General features: G+C 33.1%; 1 protein-coding gene and 1 pseudogene across 1 annotated transcript; both read left to right on the top strand.

Moving 5' to 3' along the window:
• Window positions 1–10,796: 10,796 nt before the first annotated feature.
• On the top strand, window positions 10,797–12,704 carry LOC132188729 (cytochrome P450 76T24-like). The gene is made up of 2 exons (XM_059603261.1): window positions 10,797–11,777; window positions 11,874–12,704. Exons 1-2 carry the CDS (start codon window positions 10,875–10,877, stop codon window positions 12,480–12,482), a joined length of 1,512 nt encoding a protein of 503 aa, XP_059459244.1. The 5' UTR covers window positions 10,797–10,874; the 3' UTR covers window positions 12,483–12,704.
• Window positions 12,705–12,946: 242 nt separating this feature from the next.
• LOC132188026 (cytochrome P450 76T24-like) lies at window positions 12,947–14,538 on the top strand (annotated as a pseudogene).
• The last annotated feature ends 2,689 nt before the right edge of the window (window positions 14,539–17,227 follow it).

The raw sequence follows: 17,227 nt of genomic DNA, 5'->3' as shown, positions 1-17,227 counted from the left end.
TAAAATATTATTTCTCATTCTTTTTTATTATACTGTTGCCAACACTTAATTAAAGGGAAAAACAAACACATATATAGAAATCATTCATAAAAACAAAAATAAACACATATGAAGAACATTCATTTCACATGCAGGTACTAATTCTTAATTTCTCAAAAAAAAAAAAAAGGTACTAATTCTTAAAATTAATAACATAAATAAATTTTTTTCATCCAACTGCAACTGATTTGTTTCCATCTGTGTGTCTATGTAATAATTTTTTTTTTGCATTAAATTTTTTCATCCAACTATAATTAATTTGTTTCTGCAATTGATTTGTTTCCATCCGTGTGTCTCTATGTAATAATTTTTTTTTTGCATTAAATATTTTCATCCAACTATAATTAATTTGTTTCTATCCATGTGTTTTCATGAAATAAATTTTTTCTGCATTCAATTTTTTATCCAACTGTGTGAAAAAATTTTGTGAGCGAGAGGGATAAATTTTGTGTGAAGAAACTTTGTGTTTGAGAGAGAGACATAGTAGACGTGAAGAGATGTTTAGAAGAAATAAAAGATGTTGGGTGAAAAGAGGTAAAATAAAAAAATAATAAACAAAAGAAAAATAAACAATATTTTATTCATCTAGTATGTTACAGTGAATAACAATTTATTGCTATTCACTGTAGCAATGTAACTATTCCAACTAATGACAAGCTACTCTATTGGAGTAAAAAAAGAGTAATAATATCTAAATATAGCTAATATTAATCTTTTAACTAAATATAGTTATGAGATATAAATCATAACCATCTACTCTTTTGGGCTCCAATAGTGGTTTTTTGATTTCTTTTTCTTTTTCTCATTCAAAATAATACGAGGATGTTGTCCCAAACGGCTTAATAAAGTTCAAAATAGAATTTGTACAGATTATTGATTTCACTTGTCAAATTCATCTTTTCTCTTGACTTTTCAGGTCGTTTCGTAGCCAACGGGTCGAAGATGGTTGGTGAGGATAGACCTGGTCCCACTCAAACCCATCACAGTCTGTACTTCTGCATATTTGCCCGTGAGGATACGAATTTTCTCAACTCGATGGATTTGATTAATTGAAAATTCAGCAAGAAAATTATGAAAAAAAAAAAAAAAAGGAATGTGAAAGGAAAGGAAGAAGAATCACACCACTAATTGTTAACCGCATCTGCATTTATGGTTAATAATTTTTTTCTAAATGCATCTACATTCAGTTATACAGATAGCACTTAACGATACCAATTACTTACAGTCTGAAAGTGTCGTTTATTAAAGTCTTTAACATTTCTCTAAATCTGAATAAAATCTGGTATAATTATATTAGTTTTTTATTTTAAAATTTTCCTAGCATATGGAAAAGTCGTATGTAGATGTTTCAAGCGATTACGACGCCTTTATTTTACTTGGAATAAAGTAGAGGATGGTGACCATATATGGCTTGACTAAGACGATTATGTTTTATGTTTTTTTGACGGTTGATGATGCCTTGTATATTCAGAATTGACTATAAAAAATAATTAGTCAAGAAAGGATGACAAAGCTAGTAATTAAGGTTGTCATGTCCAGATGTAGGGTTGGATACCTATTTCTTTGAAGTTGGAAATGGAGGCTATGTTTGCGAACAGGCCGGGCCGGCACTGTAGCTGGAACGGCACTGTTCCAGCTATAGTGCCAGCAGCAAAAATTGACTTTTTGCTTTTTTTTTGTTTTTTTTTTTAATAAAGCAAAATATTAAAAAAAAAAAGAAAAAAATGAGGAGAAGGGTGAGGTTCCAGCCAACTCCCTTGGCCAAAAATGGTGGAGTCTTTTCTCTTCATTTTTTTTTTTTTTAATATTTTGTTTTATTAAAGTCAATTTTGTTGCCGACATTGGTTTGAACAAGGCCCGGCCTGTTCGCAAACATAGCCTGAGTTTTCAGCTTTCGTCTTCAATTGAAACTTTGAATTTTATTTTATTTTATTTTGTAATATGCCTAGTTTTCAAGCGTGAAGCTCGAAATTGACCTTGACTATGTTGGGCTTTTGGTGGTAGTGGTGGAGGTGGTGCAGTGGTGATATTTTCAATTTCCATTTCCGCACAACCATCTTCATCACAGCACCACCGTCATACAAAATAATTAAAACAAAAATCAAAAAACAAACACGCTTTTCCCTTGGATCCCAACAATGGTGGTGGTGGAACAAATAATGAAAAATATAATAATAATAATAATAATAATAATAATAAAACAAAAAATAAAACTTTCTCCCATGGATCTCAATAGCGATGATGTAGTGGAATAAATAAAAAAATGTCTATTATATAGTGAATATATTGTCACTTGATTTAAATAAAGTGCCACCATCAAAATATAATTTATAACAAAAAAAATCTAAATAGTAAATTAAACATTATTTCATTTTTTTTTTTGGATGGATGGATTCCTCTTGACTCTTCCGGTCGTTTCATATCCTACCGGTCGGAGATGGTTGGTGAGGATAGACCTGGTCCCACTCAAACCCATCACAGTCTGTACTTCTGCATATTTGCCCGTGAGGATACGAATTTTCTCAACTCAATGGATTTGATTAATTGAAAATTCAGCAAGAAAATTATGAAAAAAAAAAAAAGGAATGTGAAAGGAAAGGAAGAAGAATCACACCACTAATTGTTAACCGCATCTGCATATATGGTTAATAATTTTTTTCTAAATGCATCTGCATGCAGTTACACAGATAGCACTTAACGATACCAATTACTTACAGTCTGAAAGTGTCGTTTATTAAAGTCTTTAACATTTCTCTAAATCTGAATAAAATCTGGTATAATTATATTAGTTTTTTATTTTAAAATTTTCCTAGCATATGGAAAAGTCGTATGTAGATGTTTCAAGCGATTACGACGCCTTTATTTTACTTGGAATAAAGTAGAGGGTGGTGACCATATATGGCTTGACTAAGACGATTATGTTTTATGTTTTTTTGACGGTTGATGATGCCTTGAATATTCAGAATTGACAATAAAAAATAATTAGTCAAGAAAGGATGACAAAGCTAGTAATTAAGGTTATCATGTCCAGATGTAAGGTTGGATACCTATTTCTTTGAAGTTGGAAATGGAGTTTTCAGCTTTCGTCTCCAATTGAAGCTTTGAATTTTATTTTATTTTATTTTGTAATATGCCTAGTTTTCAAGCGTGAAGCTCGAAATTGACCTTGACTATGTTGTGCTTTTGGTGGTAGTGGTGGAGGTGGTGCAGTGGTGATATTTTCAATTTCCATTTCCGCACAACCATCTTCATCTCAGCACCACCGTCAAAAAAAATAATTTAAACAAAAATCAAAAACAAAAACGCTTTTCCCTTGGATCCCAACAATGGTGGTGGTGGAACAAATAATGAAAAAAAAAATAAGAATAATAAAACAAAGAATAAAACTTTCTTCCATGGATTTCAACAGCGATGATGTGGTGGAATAAATTTTTTTAAAAAAAATGTCTATTATATGATGAATATATTGTCACTTGATTTAAATAAAGTGCCACCATCATGTACACCATCAAAATATAATTTATAACAAAAAGAAATCTAAATAGTAAATTAAACATTATTTCATTTTTTTTGGATTGGAGGTTTCCTCTTGACTTTTTCCGGTCGTTTCACATCCTACCGGTCGGAGATGGTTGGTGAGGATAGACCTGGTCCCACTCAAACAGTAGTCAAACCCATCACAGTCTGTACTTCTGCATATTTGCCCGTGAGGATACGAATTTTCTCAACTCAATGGATTTGATTAATTGAAAATTCAGCAAGAAAATTATGAAAAAACAAAAAAAAAAAGGAATGGAATCGCACCACTAATTGTTAACCGCATTTGTATATATGGTTAATAATTTTTTTCTAACTCCATCTGCATGCAGTTACGCAAATAGCACATAACGATACCAATTACCTGTAGTCTGAAAGTGTCTTCTTTTAAGTCTTTAACATTTCCCTAAATCTAAATAAAATTTGGTATAATTATATTAGTTTTTTATTATAAAATTTTTTCAGCATGTGGAAAAGTCGTATGTGGATGTTTCAAGGGATTACGACGCTCTTTATTTTACTTGGGATGACGTAGAGGATGGTGACTATATATGGTTTGACTTAGACGATTATTTTTTATTTGTTTGAGAGATGATGATGCCTTCAATATTCAGAATTGACAATAAAAAATAATTAATTAAGAAAGGATGACAAAGCTAGTAAATTAAGCTTATCATGAAGTTGGAAATGGAGTTTTCAGCATTTGTCTCCAATTGAAACTTTGACTTTATTTTAATTTTTATTTTGTAATAGGCTTAATTTTCAAGCTTGAAGCTCGAAATTGACCTTGCCCATGTTGGGCTTTTGGTGGCGGTGGTAGTGGTGGTGGTGCAGCGCCGATATTTTCAATTCTCATTTTCGCACAACCATCTTCATCACAACACCACCGTCATAAAAAATTTAATAAAAACTAATTAAAACAAAAACAAAAATAAAAACGCTTTTCCATGAATCCCAACAATGGTGGTGGTGGAATATATTAAAGTAATGGTTAAGTGATTAAATTTACATTTTCTTATCAATTTAAGCTTTTGGGATAACTAGTAATTTAACATAGTATCAGAGCAAAATGTCATATGATAGAACCTTGACTCCGTCAATTCTCACCCTCATTTAAATTAAATATTACAGGTGTTGGGCCTCACCTATTATAAGAGAGTTTGAGCCCATACGTGAGGGAGAGTGTTAAAGTAATGGTTAAGTGATTAAATTTACCTCTTCAAGCTTTTGGGATAACTGATAATTTAACAGAACAAATAATGAAAAAAAAAATAATAATAAAACAAAAAATAAAACTTTCTCCCATGGATCTCAACAGCAATGATGTGGTTGAATAAATAAAAAAATGTCTATTATATGGTGAATATATTGTCACTTCATTTAAATAAAGTGCCACCATCATGTACACCATCAAAATATAATTTATAATAAAAAAAAAATCTAAATAGTAAATTAAACCGTTTTTCATTTCATTTTTTTGGATGGATGGATTCCTCTTGATATCACCAAAAATGAAAAGCGTGCGTGATTCGGTAAATGCTGGAATTTTAAGTTGTTTTATTATTAATTTGAGCATCTCTAGCAGCATTAGGTATTTTACCTAGTAAAAAAGTATAATTTTTTACTTTAATTATTACTTTTTCACTACATATTCCAATAGATTTTCTATTTCATTCTCTATTTGCTTTAAAATAATATTTCTCATTCTTTTTTATTATTATTATATTATTGCCAACACTTAATTAAAGGGAAAAACAAACACATATATAGAAATCATTCATAAAAACGAAATAAACACATATGAGAAACATTCATTTCACATGCAGGTACTAATTCTTAAAATTAATAACATAAATTAATTTTTCATCCAACCGCAATTGATTTGTTTTCAACTGTGTGTTTTCATGAAATAATTTTTTTTTGCATTCACTTTTTTATCCAACTGTGTGAAAAAAATTTGTGAGCGAGAGAGATAAATTTTGTGAGAAGAAAATTTGTGTTTGAGAGAGGGACAAGCTAATAAACAATGAAATAAAGAAATGAGGAGAAATAAAGAAACAATAAACAAAAGAAAAATAAACAATATTTTATTCATCTAGTGTGTTACAGTGAATAGCTCCAAATTGCTGTTCACTGTAGCAATGTAGCTATTCTTGCTAATGACAAGCTAATCTGTTGGAGTAAAAAAATAATAATAATAACTAAATATAACTAATATATATATATATATATATATAGAGAGAGAGAGAGAGAGAGAGAGAGAGAGCATAAAGTTTTGATAAATTATAGTCAAAGCTATGAGGTTACAACATTATAGAGACAAACATAAAAATCTTACAATCAAATCATATCTATGACTTTAATATCTGCTAACCCATATCCAAACTTCAGTTATAGAACAGATCTTCTCTAGGCAGACTCAATCTAATACATAAGTAGCTCATATTCCAAACTTTTATTTTCCTAGCCACAAGAGCAAAACTAGGGGTGCAAAGGCGGGCGGTTTTTAACCGCCCGCTAACCGCTAACCGTTATAACCGCCAACCGCCTAACCGCCTAACCGTTTAACCGCATTAACCGCTAACCGCCTAACCGCCATAACCGCCTAGCGGTTAGCGGTTAGCGGTTATTGGGTCTACTAACCGTAACCGCTAACCGCTAACCGCCTTTTTATATAATATATTTTTATAATTATACATATAACATAATCACTTGATCATTAAATCACAATTTTTTTAAAAAATAATTAAATCACAATTTGAGTATTAATATATTATCACTATAATTTATATGATTATATCATATAATCACTTGATCATTAAATCACAATTTTTTTAAAAAAATAATTAAATCACAATTTGAGTATTAATATATTATCACTATAATTTATATGATTATATCACATGAGATTGATTATTAAATCATTTGATTATATAATAACAAATTATACATATATAATATGACATAACTCATAAGTATACTAATTCATACTAATACAACAATTAAATATCTAGAGACTTATTTCCAATGTATGTTATAAACCTATAAGTCTATATAAGTCTACATATGTATATGAATAATATAAATGTATAATATCAATAGTTAATCATATGATTCAATGACAATTCAAATACTTTATTCAAGACTTCAAGTGAATCATATTATTAATGTACAATGATGATATGATTCGTATAATATCAAATTAAGTAATTGACATTGGATTAAACAATGACCAATGTGTTACTTATAAACATAATTTAAGTATTAATGTATTATCATTATAATTTTAGTAATTTATATATTATCACTATAATTGATATGATTATATCACATGATGACTTGATCATTAAATCATATGATTATATAATAATAAATAATACATATATAATATGACATAACTCATAAGTCATAAGTCTACAAGTTAATCATATGATTCATGTACAATGATAATCACAATTGATTCAATTGAATTAAACAATATATTACTTATAACTACAAGTCTACAATTTAATTAAAGCATTATTAGATACTTTAGGAATTTAGGATTTAGGAGTTTGAACATTACCATTTACCATTAGATATTAAGTTCAATTCAAAGAAAAAAGATTATAAGTAAATATGATAAGAATTTAAATAATTAATCATATGAATCATATGATATAATTTAATGAGACTATATGATTATATAATATCAAATTAAGTAATTGACATTAGATTCAACAATGTGTTACTTATAATCACAATTGAAGTATTAATGTATTTTTTTGAACATTTTTTAGAAAAAGAAATTTAACCATTTTTTGAAAGAAAAAAAAAAAAAAATTAACAATTTTGAACAATTTTGAATTTTATATATATATATATAATTGCTTATAGTTATATTATATGCATATTGAATAATATAAATGTATAAAATAAATATTTAACTACATGATCCAATTACAATTCCAATACTTAATCAATTATTCATGTACAATGACAATGACAATGTGATTCATATAATATCAAATTAAGTAATTGACATTGGATTAAACAATGTGTTACTTATAACTACAATTGAAGTATTTTTGTTTGTTTGTAAGTTTATAAAATCAACACTTAATCATATGATCCAATGACAATTCAAATATTTATAGCAATTGGGCCCAAGAAGATATTAAAAATACAAGAAAAAAAAATGAGGGTAAAAAAAAGCCCAAAAAAAAAGCCCAATTTTAAAAAAGCGGTTAGCGGGCGGTTATCTATTTCACTAACCGCTAACCGGCCACTAACCGCTAACCGTTAACCGCTAGGCGGTTAGCGGTTGCGGTTAGTGAAATTTACTAACCGCTAAGGCGGTTACGGTTAGCGGTTATTGCCACTAACCGCTAACCGTAACCGCATTTGCACCCCTAAGCAAAACCATCATATCAAAGCTAATCATCTTCGACCTAAAGGCCAGGACAAAAACCTCTACTCCCAAAGATCGCGCATGAAAGCAAATTTAAGGAGAAGTCAAACCACCACCATTATTAAAAGATTAAAAAAAAAAAAAAAAAAAAACAAAACAAAACAAAAACACAATAAAAAAAACCAGCAAACAACTACAATAACCGAGGCTAGGGAGGCGAAGTGCACTAGCTGACACGTGGTGGATGAGATGGAGCCGATTTGCGCCAATAGGTAGCTGAGGAGTCGGGGAGCACGGTGAGCCGGTGCGTGGTTAAGTGAAACCAGTTAAGAAAAAACTATATTTAAAGCCCAAATGATTTCAGGGAGGCGAATAACGGCGCAGCACGATGAAAGGCAAATGTAGGTAGCGCAACATAAGTAAATGGATAGTCGGAGCAATTGGACTGGTCAAAAAAAACAAAAAAATAAAAATAAACTGAAAAAGAAGGAAAAAAACAAGAAAGGAAAAGGGAGGAAAGATTGCTCTCTCCTCCCCCTAAATATAACTAATATTAATCTTTTAATTAAGCAGCTAGAAATTCTCTTTTGCCACATGGTACAAATTGTATCTTGTCGTTTGATAAGGTCACTTGACTTATTTAATTTACTGGGAATAAGATAAGGATAGAGAGAGGCCGGTGGCTCATGGTTTGACTACGTCATTTGTTATTATATTTTTATGGTTACCGTAACTGCAACTCCATCGTACCCACTGAAAGTCCTAAACAAATAAAATAAAAAATAAAAAATAAAAAGAAAAAGAAAAAGAAGAAGAGATAAACTTCTGGTTTTTGACAAATGAAGCAGCTTATTTGACTAATTAGAATTATTGACCGTACAGATATTTAATTTAATTCAAAGGAAAAAATTATATTTTGACACATTATTAGGTATAGGTCGAGATTTTGAATAGCTATTATTAATGATGGATGTAGGCAAACTCTCAGCCATGTGGTTGTGGAATAATTGGCAGGTTATGTCAATTATTTTGAAACTTGACAGCCATTCACCCAATATCCTAATTGCCTGGTTTCATAAGGCGTAGACTTATGGGGAAAATAAAATAAAATAAACCCCTTCTCAGCTCTCAGATTTGAAACAACCAATCATTAACCATTGTAATTTGCATATTTGCATGTGCAACAGGACGATATTTTTGGACCCGATTTTGTTAGGGCAGTTATTCGGACTATTTGACACCTAACTGAACAAGATGGATTTCGAGAACCCTTTAACAAGAGGCTAACTATTCACACCCATTGCATCTAATTCCCATCCAAGTTTTCATGATTGTATATAAAATAAGAGTATCTAAGAACACACGAAATATTTATTATTATTATTATTATTATTATTATTATTAATAGAAACTTGGACTGGAAGATACTCTTGCTCAATAAACACAATATCACATATAAAACTAAGAAAATCTTTAGACTGGTTTACAAAGTGAGAAAACTAATAATTAATACCTTAAGTGACATGTGAAAGGATATTATAATTTAGTATTTAATTTTCTGTTTTCAACATTGCCGGAGATGACCTTTTTTTTTTTTTTTTTTTAGATTTAATTTTAAACTAAATTAATAAAAAATTCACTATGCACATAAAAAATTTTGACAGTATGGATTTTATTGGCATTTCGATTGACCCAAAGAGTAAATTTTCGAAAGAAAAAAACTTAGGGAGTTTTTTTTTTTTTTTTTTAGTAGATTGAGTCATGGACTTATAATCTATTACCCTAAATAATTTTGTGGTATAATTGCAAAAAAAAAAAAAAAAAAAAAAAAGGCACATTCCTGACATAGTTAAAAACAAAGAAAAAATTATAGTATAGTTGTTTATGTTTCAAAAAATAAAGAAAGAAAGTCCTTAACAATATAAATTATATTTGTATTATAATGGTATTTTAGAAAATTTGATTACAATATGATTTCATTCACCAATATATTGCATTGTACCAAACGAAGGAATACATAATCAATGTTCTATTATAACGTCACAACCAAACAAAGAAATATGAATAGTTAGTCTATTTCACACTCTTCTATTCCTAGTAGTAGCCAGTCATTTTTCAATGGATTAGACATTCCGCGAACTAAACGAATCCTAAGTGTCATAATTTGCATTAAAAACCCTAACAACAAGTGAATATAAAAGGCAATTTGATAACGGAATATACCTTGACGAGTAATTTGATAAAAAGTTATACTCTAAGAACCTCTCAAGTATTTTTCTCTAAAATTAAATCTGAACCATCTTGTACAAGATTTATAGATTTTATTAACTAAATTAGCTATTGCACTCTAAACATAAAAACTTCAAGTGACATTTATGTAATGAATATACGTTCTTATATATATATATATATAGATATATAAGAACGTATATTCATTATATCAAAGATAGCCTATAAACCTTGAAAACGAAGAAGTGTTTGGATGCCCTTCCAGCAATGAATTTGGCCCTCCCTTTAATATGACGTCTTTGGATTTTTCTCCATATACGTACAATGGCTGTGTATAAACTTTGAAACAGTCTCCGAGCTCTTCTTTTCACAACATGTCGCTAGATTTTTCTTTGATCGTCATTGATTGCGTGTGAACATTAGAAAAAATGTGCATGTTTGACTGTCTTATCTTTCGCAACCTTGGTGCTAAAAATTTCTACCTCGTGCTAAGAATTGGCGCTCTTCTTTGACTGTCTCTTTTATAGTAGAAGAAAGAAGGAGGTAAGAGTAAGACCAGGTACTGGGTGACGTTGCATAAATACCCCCCCTATCATCTAACTTTTGATCAAGGCATATGCACGCAAGCCCATTGCTTTCTTATGCTAACTACTTCTAAGCACAAAGCAAAACTGAGTGAATGGAGTACCTAGCATTTGTGCTGCTACTTCCCTTTGTGTTGGCATCTATTCATGTGCTGGCCTCTGGCCTAAGAGCCAGGAAATCTGGCTCGCCAAGACTTCCTCCAGGCCCCAAGCCTTATCCAATCATTGGAAACCTCTTGGAGCTCGTAGGAAGCCAACCCCATGTAGCCGTTTCCAAGCTCTCCAAAACTTATGGACCCCTAATGACTCTCAAGTTCGGGAGCATCACAACCATAGTCGTTTCCTCTCCAGATCTAGCCAAAGAAGTACTGCAAAAACACGACCAAGCCTTTGCCGGCAGACCCGTCCCGGATGCTATCCGAGCACTCGACCACCACAAATTTGCAATGGCGTGGCTGCCTGCCACATCGAGTCGTTGGAGAAACCTCAGGAAAGTTTCTGCCACGCTAATATTTGCTACACAAAAGCTTGATTCCACCCAAGCCATTAGGGTAAAAAAGGTGCAACAACTAGTAGACCATGTCAAAGAAATTTGTAATAGTGGTCAAGCGGTAGATATTGGTCGAACAGCCTTCACAACTAGCCTGAATGCCATATCAAACACAATTTTCTCTACTGACTTGGCAGACTATTCTTCAACTACGTCCCACAAGTTTCTGGAAGACGTATTCGGTACCAAGGAAGAAGCTGGAAAGCCGAATGTTGCAGACTATTTCCCTATACTTCGTTTTGTTGACCCACAAGGTGTACGCCAAAGGATGACAATTTATTTTACAAATTGTTTTAGGACTCTTGATGGTATAATCAATGAACGATTACAATTAAGAGCATCATCAAAGGGTTCTAAGGCAAGCAGCGATATGCTTGATGCCCTCCTCGATATCAATCAAGAAGATAATTCAGAATTGAGCATCGACGACATCAGAAATTTGCTTCTGGTGAGTGACTACCTTTCTTGAACTTTTCTTTCCTTTCAATTATATTTTGATAAGCAATAAACTTAGGCAAAGTGCTCACACACTACTTTATTCCAGGCTTTTTTTATTGCGGGGGTCGACACAATATCAACCACAGTGGAATGGGCAATGGCAGAGTTACTACGTAGCCCTGAAAAAATGGGAAAAGCCCAGAAAGAGCTGGAAGAAGTGATTGGCAAGGACGAACTTGTTCAAGAATCAGATATCTCAAAGTTGCCTTATCTACGAGCAATAGTGAAAGAAATCTTTCGTTTGCACCCAGCAGCACCTTTCCTAACTCCCCACAAAGCCGAGATTGACAAAGAGGTGTGTGGCTTTATTGTGCCCAAGAATGCACAAATACTAATTAACGTGTGGGCAATGGGACGGGATTCAAGCATATGGCCAAACCCAAATTTGTTTGAGCCTGAAAGATTTTTAGGGAAGGATATAGACTTCAAAGGCGGAGATTTTGAGCTCATCCCCTTTGGAGCTGGAAGAAGGATCTGCCCTGGATGGCCTTTGGCCCACCGGCTGGTGCATATGATATTAGCCTCTCTTGTCCTCAACTTCAATTGGAAACTTGCAGATGGGATGAAGGCAGAAGATATGGACATGAGAGAGAAGTTTGGGCTTGCCGTACATAAAGCCGAGCCCCTCCGGGCTATTCCCATTAGACCCATGTAATTTTCCTTGTTTCTTGTTGTAGCCTAATATGGATATATGTGCATGTCTTTAGACATCTATGTATGATGCAAGGATTTTGTGCATATACAGAATAAACGACTAGGCTTATCGCTTGTGATTCGACATGTGACAATCACAGATTGAGCCAAGGCATCAATGGTAGCAAGTTGAAAAAAATAAGAAATGATAGAATTCAATATATTTTTAACAATATTTTAATTATCTTCATAGTAAATAGATGAATCTACCATTAAATTTGTAAGATGAGATTGGGGAAAATATTGAAAAAATATTGACGTGAATCATTTTTCAGCTGATAACACACAAAACTTTCGTTCTTTAGATTTTTTGATTTTTAAATAGTTTTAGTGTAACGAAGAGTTCTTGAGTAGCAAAGCCCAGCAAAAGTGGATTATCCGTATAGAAGTTCAAATTTTGGGTTTAAGTGGAGTTTCTAATGTATATTACTGTTGGCATCCATTCATGTCCTCGCCTCTGGCCTAAGAGCCTCGAAATCTGGCTCGCCAAGACTTCCTCCAGGCCCCAAGCCTTTTCCAATCATTGGAAACATCTTGGAGCTCCTAGGAAACCAACCCCATCGAGCTGTTTCCAAGCTCTCCAAAATTTATGGACCTCTAATGACTCTCAAGCTCGGGAGCATGACAACCATAGTCGTTTCCTCTCCAGATCTAGCCCAAGAAGTACTGCAAAAACACGACCAAGTCTTTTCTAGCCGAACTTTCCCGGACAGCAGCTGAGCACTCAACCACCACAAATTTTCAATCGGGTGGCTGCCTGCATCGGCTCATTGGAGAAACCTCAGGAAAGTTTCTGCCACGCAAATATTTTCTCCACAAAAGCTCGATTCCACCCAAGCCATTAGGAGAAAAAAGGTTCAACAACTAGTAGACCATGTAAAAGAAAATTGTAATAGTGGTCAAGCGGTAGATATTGGTCGAGCAGCCTTCACAACTAGCCTGAATGCCATATCAAACACACTTTTCTCTAAAGACTTGGCAGATTATTGTTCAACTGCGTCCCAAGAGTTTCTGGAAATCATATTGGGTGCCATGGAAGAAGTTGGAAGGCCGACTGTTGCAGACTATTTCCCTGCACTTCGTTTTGTTGACCCACAACGTGCACGCAGAAGGCTGACGATTCATTACAGGAATTTTTTTAGGATTCTGGATGGTATATTCAATGAACGATCACAATCAAAAGTATCTTCAAAATGTTCTAAGGCAAGCAGCGATGTACTTGGCTCCCTGCTCAATCTCATTGAAGAAGATAATTCAGAATTGAGTTGTGATGACATCAAACATTTGCTTATGGTGATTCACTACGCTTCTTGAACTTTGCTTCAGAATGCATAATTATCTTTTCTTTTTTCCTATTATATTTTCATCTTTGATCTTAAATACTCAGCTCAAACACTATTTTATATCAGGATTTATTTGTTGCCGGGATCGACACAACATCAAGCACAGTGGAATGGGCAATGGCAGAGTTATTACGAAACTCGGAAAAAATGGCAAAAGCACGGAAAGAGCTTGAAGAAGTGCTTGGCAAGGACGAACGTGTTGAAGAATCGGATATCTCAAAGTTGCCTTATCTACGAGCAATAGTGAAAGAAACCTTTCGTCTGCACCCACCAGCGCCTTTCCTAGTTCCCCGCAAAGCCAAGATTGAAGTAGAGGTGTGTGGCTTCATCGTGCCTAAGAATGCACAGATACTAGTAAACGTGTGGGCAATGGGGCAAGATTCAAGCATATGGCCAAACCCAAATTTGTTTATGCCTGAAAGATTTTTAGAGAAGGACATTGACTTCAAAGGTGGAGATTTCAAGCTCATTCCCTTTGGAGCCGGAAGAAGGATCTGCCCTGGATTGCCTTTGGCAAACCGGATGGTGCACTTGATGTTGGCCTCTCTAGTCCACTACTTTAATTGGAAGCTTGCAGATGAGATGAAGGCAGAAGATTTAAACATGAGTGAGACGTTTGGCATTACCTTACATAAGGTTGAGCCCCTCTGGGCTATTCCCATCAGATTTGTGTAGTTTTCATTGCTTTTGTTTTTAGCCAAATTAATATGGATGTATGCACATGTCTTTCAACATGTATAATGTAAGGATTTTGTGTAAGAAATTCCATTTAAAGTATGTCCCTTATGTCACATATATTATTGTAATTATAAAATATATATAATTACGGTGTTCAGTAATTTATTCCAATTAAAGCTTATTGTGTAAATCAAATATTCTGAATTAAATTACTAATTTAATTCTTGTGGAACAAGTATTTGATTTCAATCAAATATTCTGAATTAAAGCACTGATTTAATTCTTGTGGAACAAGTATTTGATTTCATTAAAGATTTTATTTTTTATGGAATCAATTAGCTGTATTGATTTGATTTTTATTCCTTGATGGGAGGAATAATTAAGGTAACAGCTATAATTGAGGGTCCCCTGACCTACCTATAAATAAAGCCTGTGTATTCCATCAATTGGCACTCACTGGTAGGCATAGGTCAGAAGAACCTCTCAATATTTTTTATTTTTTCATATTTTGTTTCTGTGAAGCTGTTCTTCAATTGGCTTGAGCAAAACATAGCTAGAGGTATTTATATAATTATTCATTCCGCTGCTAGTTTTGTTGTTAATTAGCATTTAATATATATTCAATTTCTTACATGTGGTATCAGAGCCTTCTCTAGACTATATTTGCTCAGTCTATATTTTTGATATGCCTGCTGTAAAATTTTATTTTTGTTTCAATAATATTTATTTTGTTTACTTGATTATTGAAACAAAATATGGTGACCAACATAAAGCATGAAACCCACGGCGTTTTGATATATATTTTTATTTCTTGTTTCTATATTGTTCAAACAAGCTAAACCCACGGCCATGAGTAAAAGAAACAAACTGAAACTCATGGACACCATGTCTAACCCAAAGGCTGTTGTGCTGATCCATCAGACTTGCTTAGACTAGAGAATCCACTTCTATGACCCACTTTCGAGAACCTTTGGAATCGTTGGTTTTGGTCTTTATTTTTGGGTATACTGTATGATGAGGACTTGCTCCCTTTTGCCTCAAACCACCATTAGAGATATCGAACCACCTGGTATATGGCGGACAGAACTTCGTGGGTGGCTTTGAGTTCTGGCCACCGGTTGTGCACCGGTTTTTTCCCCATCTGGCAGCGGCGTTGGCCGCATGAAGCGCCGGTCTTCCCTCCACCTGCAGCGGCTTTGGCCGCATAAAGTGAGCAGCCCCCCCTTGCCGTTAACAGTGGTCGTTTGGCCGTTTGAGCGTCGACCCTTGATGGCCGGCGCATGAGGAAGGCGGCGGCGACGAGGCATGAGGAAGAAGAAGAAAGGGGCGGCGGCTAGTTTTTGGGGTAATTCCGGGTTAGGAGTTAATGATTCGGGTAGGGTTTCTAACCCATAAGGAACCGGGTCAAGTGCTCTTGGGCCATTGGGTATGGGTTCATTTTAACCCAAGCCCAATTCAGTTAAAAAAAAAAAAAAAAACTTGGTTTATTAAGTGGGCTAACCCGATTGGGCCAACCAATACAGAAACCAAAGGCTGACCCAATAAGGAAGCCCAACCCGATAGCCGATTCAGTTTAAAAAAATAAAAATAAAATAAAAAGGGGGCTCATTGGGTTTAGAACTTGGGCTCTTGAGGGATAAAGGCCTAAGGTCACTTCAAGACCATTAAGCTATTCAGTTTATAATGCTTTAATATTACATTTCTATTTATCTTATGATTTAAATTGTTCAGTATTAAATTATTGTTTCTTTAATGCATGAACTTAAGGATATATTTATTCTTTTAATTGTTTAAATATAAATTGTTTGATGTCTGGACCTGAGAATAATTAACTAGCCTCATGTGTTGATGAATGTTTATGGTACTATCCAAAATTGCAATCGGAAAGCTCTGGCAAGGTAAGTCTTGGGACTTAAGTGTGCCGTTGTGCGCCCCCTCACTTATCTGGGACACTATCCGGTTGTACTTTGGAAAAATATTGTTTACCCACTAACATGATGGTTTTGTCTTTTATTCTTGAGAACTTTATTGTGGCATCTATACAGTTATTGGATGTTAATGAAGTAGTGATTATCATAATAATTTTGGGAGAGCCACAACATCCCGATTTTATAATGATAATTGCATCAAGATCATATATGTGAACTTCATAAGGGAAATTAACATCCTGTTGTAATTAATTCATAAATTTAATTACTAATCCCCACAGGGACGTTATTATTTTTATGATTTAATTAGAATAAGATAATAAATTTAACTTTAAAAATAAAATTTCTCTTAGGCCCACAGGTACGGAGAATTTTATTTATTAATGTTAAATTTATTAGTCCTATTAAAGAGTAAATTTCATGCGTGATGCAACCTTTGCCCACAGGTAGGTTGAAAATTACTATAAAATTAGCATTGGTTAATTTAAATAAATTCGATGTTAATGAAGTCGTAATTGTCATAATAATTTTTGGGAGAGCCACAGCATCCCGATTTTATAATGATAATTGCATCAAGATTATATATATGAACTTCATAAAAAAAATTAACATCGTGTTGTAATTAATTTATAAATTTAATTTGCCAATCCCCACAGGGACGTTTTTATTTTTATGAGTTAATTAGAATAAGATAGTAAATTTAACATTGAAAATAAAATTTCTCTTAGGCCCACAGGTACGGAAAATTTTATTTATTA

The sequence above is a fragment of the Corylus avellana genome, chromosome ca7 (assembly GCF_901000735.1).
Source record: "Corylus avellana chromosome ca7, CavTom2PMs-1.0".
NCBI lineage: Eukaryota > Viridiplantae > Streptophyta > Magnoliopsida > Fagales > Betulaceae > Corylus > Corylus avellana.
Note: the sequence above shows the minus strand (reverse complement) of the source record. Positions and strands in the feature narration are given on the sequence as shown.